The 6,518-nt window shown below is 41.2% G+C and overlaps 1 protein-coding gene across 1 annotated transcript; it reads right to left on the bottom strand.

Moving 5' to 3' along the window:
• Window positions 1-2,293: 2,293 nt before the first annotated feature.
• On the bottom strand, window positions 2,294-4,665 carry GGS23DRAFT_582855 (uncharacterized protein). Its single transcript, XM_051517255.1, has 3 exons — window positions 4,331-4,665; window positions 3,651-4,189; window positions 2,294-3,596 (listed from the first exon to the last, which is right to left on the bottom strand). Exons 1-3 carry the CDS (start codon window positions 4,392-4,394, stop codon window positions 2,655-2,657), a joined length of 1,545 nt encoding a protein of 514 aa, XP_051368601.1. The 5' UTR covers window positions 4,395-4,665; the 3' UTR covers window positions 2,294-2,654.
• Window positions 4,666-6,518: the final 1,853 nt, after the last annotated feature.

Below are 6,518 nucleotides of genomic sequence, written 5' to 3'. Positions count from 1 at the left end.
CTCCGGCGTTCTTCCTCCGGGTCTTATTCTTCCCTAGGATTTCCTCCTCTTTTTCCTTCTTCCTTCTTCCTTTTCCTCCGTAGGTCTCCTAGGTTTCTTCGCTTACCGGATACGCTTTCCCGGTAGCTATTTCCCCCGATAGTTCCTCCTCCTCCTAAGGTATTACCAGCGTTCCGGGTATTATTTAATCCCCCGGTATGTTATTTTCTTAAGGCCGCTATCTTCGTTTCTTAGGTTACGTTATCCGCTTTCTAGGCTATTATTTTCATTCCCCGGGGTATTGCTACTTCCCGGGGCTAGTTCCGATCTTCTTATTAAACCGTAAAGCTTTAAAGCCCCGCGTACGAAGTCGCATATAAGCGCTTATTAAGTCTAGCTTAGCTTCCGTAGCTACGGGATCGTCGGTTCGTTTACCGCCGTTAAAAGACCTTCGTTTATCTTCCGTTAGCGGATCCCGTCGGATCCGTTAGAAGACGTATTAAAGTACGCCGTCCGACGTATTTAAAGACTATCGTTTATCTTCCGTTAACGGAGCCCGAAAGGTCCGCCTAAGAGCGCGCTAAGGCGCGCCCTTCCGTCTGCTACCGTTAAAAGGACTAGGGCCTTTTCTACCATTTAAAGGCTAAGGGCTTATCGTATTATTAGCGGAGCCGCGAGGCTCCGCCGGAAGACGTATTAATAGCACGCCGTTCCTATTCGTTTAAGGACTATCGTTTATCTTCCGCTAGCGGAACTAAGGGCTCCGCCTAAGGGCATATTAAGGCGCGCCCTCCCGTTTATTACTAGCGCCGCTAGCGTCCTTATCGAAGTATTATTATTCTAGCTTAATCTATCGTTTCGTTATTATTTTAACGCCGTTCCTTCCTTATGTTACGCCTCGGGCGTTCTTAACTCGCGCCTCGGGCGCGGCTTAACTCCGTAAGTACTATGCTTTAGCGCTTTACCATCTTTCTCTGGGAAAAAGTTTTTCTGCCGTTTTTAGCCGTATTTTTCGTTGTTCTTATCTCGAAATTACCGTCTAAATTTACGTTTTCTCGGGATCTATTAGTCGTTTTCTTCGGTTATCTTCTATCGGTCTTCGTTCGTAATTATTATCGGCGCGTATATCTAAGGCTAATACCGCCTTTTTAATTATTAACTCTACCGTATTAATATCGCCTTTCCTATTATTAATTCCGTTCGTTAAGATATATTTCGTCGGTTTTCTTTCGTAGGTATTACCGGCGCGTATATCTAAAACTAATACCGCCTTTCTAACTACTAACTTTGCTAGCTACCGCTTCCTTAGGTACTATATCGCCGTTCCTACTGCTAATTCCGCTCGCTTTGATGCTAATCCGTAAAACGATAAAAAAAGGTTAGTCTAGCTTTTTGTTACGGTTTTAAGAGCTATTCGTTAGGTAAAAGCCGTATGTTAATAAACTAAAGCTAAACGAGGAGAAAAATGAGAAAAAGGTATGCACTATAGGCCGTACCTATAACTACTGGCTTTATCCTCCGTGGGTACTAATTATGTACTAAGCTCTAGCACTAGCTAGGGCCCTATAATAGGCATAGCTTATTATACTTTTCGTAGTTTAAACGTCGATTCCTACTTACCCTTTTTTTTTTAGCCTTCGGAGAGGTTCTAGGTTTTCAGTACGAAAACCTGAAAAAGCGTAAAGCGCTTTAACGTATTTTATAGTAATTTATAATTAGAATATTAAGGTATCTTTTTAACAGGCGATTATCTTTATAGCAGGCGACCATCGTCCTATAGGTGATTATCGCCCTTCTTTCTTAGCGTCGCTTAACAGGCAACGTTTTTAGCATTTCTTAGCATCGCTCGCATAATTAGAGACTGGAGTCCTCTTATTCCCTTAGTATCTCTATCCTTCTCCTCTTATGTCTTCTGACTCATACGTATTGGTACTCTCTCTAACCGTGGTTCCTAACATGTGAGAATGAGTAAAAGAATAGAAATAAGTCTTGTTCTATCTAAGACCTAACTAAAGGAAAGGAAGTAACAGAAGCGTATATATATGAGCTCTTATAGCTAAGGTAAAAAGATATAAAAGAAGCTACCTCTACGCAACATATATTTTTAAAAAAAATGTAAATATTATCTAGTTATTATGTATATATACTTATCAGTGAAAAAATATTAAAATAAATATAATAGTGAATATTAAAATTTATTAATATTAGCAACCTTTAAAAAATAATTTAAAATCATATATAATTATATAAAGAGATAAATGGTTACTTATTTATTATACATTTTATAAACTTATATAAAAAAAAATATAATATATAATTCTCATTACTTATTACAGTATATACATAGCCTTAAAAACTATAATACGTTCTCGAATTATCACTGCCATCTAGAGGCAAACCGACAATTCGAATAACTGCTTGAGCTCTCTCGTTGCCTCGCCTGAATAGCCCGACGAAAACTTATCACCCTGTTCTTCTTTCCTTCCAACGCCGTGCTCACGGAAATGCTAGCCTGGGATCCTAATCACCACGCACCAATCCACCAGTACGCCGTCCCCTACATCGCAAATGCTATTATACTTTTTGAGCTCGTCTAAGAGAGAGTTCGTTCGTGGCGACTGATAATTTCATGCTCCATCCCGTTGCCTGCCTACCGAAGCTAGATCACCGGCTCTTCAGGCTATCTCGGATATAGGCTGTGCTGCTTCGGCAGTTGTTGTATGCTTGAGCCTCCCCCTCCGTCTTGGTGGCGGCGCTTTCGGGGGTAGCCTTTTATTAATACTGTTGGCGCCACTATCATGTGTCGTGCCGCTATAGGGTACTCCGTGCCGGTGCCTGGGTACTTCGGGAAGCGGTTTCTTTGGTCTACCTGGCTTCGGTGCCTCTGTTGTTCCGCCCGGTATTTCGTCACAAGGCTCGGCCCGGGACACACCATTGTCGGTGTCTAAGTCACCTTTAGCTTCAATTCGCCGGCTTCGCGTCTGGATGCCTGGCTTTTCCATGACTGCCGCCACGTCCACGACACTAACGCTGCTGGCAGCATCTGCAGAAGAAAGACTAATACCGAGGTGCTTACGTGCGATATCTCCCGAGCTTAGGCCCTCTTCCGAAAGCCATTTCACCTTGGATACGCGGTCCACAAGCCTCAACGTGGTCTCGTCCACCGGCGCAAAGTGAGTATTCCCTGACCCAGCCAGTGCTTTGATGAGCCTCCGGATCTCGTCCTTCTTGTAATGGGGCGGTTGGTTAAGTTGCGTGTGTGCAAGTAAGGGATATAAGACCCGGAGGTACGTGTGCCGCAACGCTATCAGTTCGTTGGGCAGATCGAGAAGGTTCCGGATGATGACGTCGAGGAGCACCCGCAAATCATTGGTGTAAAAGTATTCGTACGTGGCGTTGGTCGTGAAGAGAAGGTATAGTAATTTTAGGATGAGAAGCTGTAGGGACGTCTCGGTTTCGCGGTTGAGAAGCAGTATAATGTTCTCACCAAAGGTCCTATAGTGCGCGCCGTACAGACTGAGGCACTTGACAACTCGGTTGGTCAATGGCGCAGCTGGTGGGGTAGGCTCTTTCACAGCAGCCGTGGACGCGACCATGTACTGTTCGTTGAGGACGAGCTTCATCGCCAAGTCAGCAAGCGAAGCATAACCCGCGGGCACGAAGCAACTTACGAGAACGCGAATCACGGGATAGTGATAAGGATCGCGCACATCATCGGACAAGCCCTCAATCAGCAGAAATAGATAGGCCACGAAGCCATCATCGACGTGAACAAGGTCTTCGGTGCGGAGTTGCTCAATTCGCGACATCTCATACATGAGTTCTAGCAGTAGTCGGTGGAGGCCCGGATCCTCCTCCTTGCGGCCGTTGATCAGATCGAGGAGGCGGTGGAAACAGTCCTTTCCAATCATCCGTTTGAAGGTGGTTTCGTCTGCGCGACCGTCCAGCAGGAGGAAGCTGGCAATGGCATAAAGGGGCCCGGTTTCGTCTTCCTGTAGTAGGCTGTAGATAATTTGAGTGCGCACGTATTCCGGGTTGGTCTGGAAGAGGAATCCGTCCAGGAGGGCCTGGGAGCAACTTGCGACATCGTCTTCGGACTGGGAAAACTCGTCTCGATACCGGGCTGCGAGATACAGCCATGTTCGAAGGGCATCGTCGATGGTCTCGTAGGCTTCGGCAGGACACCTAGTAGCGACCACCTTTCGCAGTGCTAGGAGTAAAACGAGATCAGTCGCATATTCACAGACGCAAAAGGTAAATAGGGTTATCTATGCCCCATCGGTTGAAAAGGGGGGCTGGAGAGCGGGTTCGGGCTGAAAGGTGCGGGCGGCAGGAAAAGACTCGGACGCACCCATCCACAGTTGCTCTTCAGTATCATTCATCTCTATCTTGCAACTCGTCTCCGAATCGGCCATGTTGGTCAAGGGAGGGTTAGCCTAGGGCAGTGGGTTGGACATCTCATGACTACCACGGAGCCGTAGTCGACAAATACTTAAGAAAACGGGAGAAAGAGACGAGAGACTGCGGTATGAGATCGGGCCCGACCAAGTAGTCTCCAACAAGCCCAATGTGTGTGTGTGATCCGGGTGCAGGTTGATGCTAACGCCGATCAGACCGGTTACGTATAAAGGATAATGTTGTGTTGTAGGCAAAGGGTCGCAAGTCGCAGGTTTGCGTAGGACTTGTAAGCAAAGCGGCTTAACGTTTACGTAAAAATGCTACATACATATAGAATAATACGTTATACAGTAAATACATTATAACTTCATTTTTAGAAAATAAGCTAAATAAAAATTATTCAGATTATAAATTTGATTATATAAACTTATAAGATATATAAAAATTAAATATTTATTTTTTAAATATCTTATTTTATAATGTATAATTTCTTCTATATGATAATTATAATATACTAAACTGATATTATACTAATTAATTTCCAATTAATTACCTTTATTAATATCTTTATAAATTTAGAGAAAACTTTATTTTAATTAGCTAAAAATTTATAACCGCGTTTTAATTAATTAAAAGATTATATAACTTAAAAGTAATATATTTAATAAAATTATAGTATATACAACGAGATTTATCTACTACTATTTACTTACTATAGTAGTAAGATAGGGCTAGACTATATAGCCTTTTGTCACGTAGGCATGCACCCCTAGTAGGAACCACCTAGCTTACCTAAGCTAGTTAAGTACTACTATATATACCTATAGATTACTTTATACTCTTTAGTAGCTTTCCTTCTTTTCTAGTTAGTTAATATATACCTTCTTATCCGTATTTCATTACTTCTTTTACGAATAACTTGTTAACCTAAGCGTAGCTCTCGCTAGTTACGTAATAGTTATAAGCCCGGGGTATTTCTAAGGAGTTATTATTACTTAGGTTATTTTAGCGTAAGTAAGTAATATATATTTATCTATCTCTTAGATCTTACGATTATACTTCCTTCTTATTTCTATACCGGTACTTTACTCTCGTATCTAGTACTAGATAGTCGCTTACTTATTTCGTTATAACGATTAATACGTCCGAATTCTTCCTAGATAAGATTCCTATTAACGTTTATTTACGAGCTTACGATAAGTAGCTATGTTAATTCCTTACGCTTAAGTCGATAGCTACTTAATTCGGTATCTAGAAGGACGTTAATTTAGATGGAGCTAAGTTTAACGTTACTCGAGTCGTAATAGATACTCTTAAGGAATATATTACTTAAGAGAACGAATTCCTTAAAGAAAACTATAAGAAAGCGGTTTACGAATAAGCGTCGATCCTAACCGAAGACCGAGAAAATTAACTACTAAGGCTTAAGAATCGAATTCGAGAGTAATAAACGGCTACGTATAATAAGCTCGTCTCTTAATAAATAACGATCGAGGCTTAGGTTATAGCTACTAATAAGTAGTATAAGGTTCTTTATAGCTAGATTCTTGTATTTATCTCTATAAGTTTTTTTAAAGTAGCTAATATAAAGATATAGTTCCTAGACCTTAACCCGATTATTTAAAACCTCGTAAAGATCTTCCGTAAGTAAATTACTCCTACCGAAGCCGTTATTAAGACGCTCGTTAGGCGAGAATACCGTAAGGTATTCTAAAGAGTAAAGATAGGTACTTATAATCCTAAGTAATTCTATATTACGTAATAATATACCTTTCTTCGTACTCGCGCTTATTATATTAACGAAATTAAAGGCGTTATAAGAGCAAAGGATTTCCTCGAAGTAGTTAAGGTTAAGATTGTAATCGATTAAGCTATACGGATATTAATCGCTTTTACGGAAGCTAATAAACTTAGCGAATAACCGAAGATCCTTAAATAATTAGGTATTATATTTAGCGCTTTCGCTACCGAAAATAAGTAGAAAGGTAAATTAGGTTATAGAATTTTCGTAATAACCTATTAAGATCCGACTTTAGAAGCGAAATTAGGTAATAATAACGGCTAAGGAAAAGTAACGAGCTACGAATACCCTTATAAGTCTAGAGGTAAACTATATATATAGCTAGCTCGCTTTTATAGAA

This window comes from Durotheca rogersii (assembly GCF_024521655.1).
Source record: "Durotheca rogersii strain YMJ 92031201 chromosome Unknown GGS23scaffold_27, whole genome shotgun sequence".
Lineage (NCBI taxonomy): Eukaryota > Fungi > Ascomycota > Sordariomycetes > Xylariales > Xylariaceae > Durotheca > Durotheca rogersii.
The sequence above is the reverse complement of the archived record's forward strand: the minus strand, read 5'-3'. Positions and strand labels throughout refer to the sequence as shown.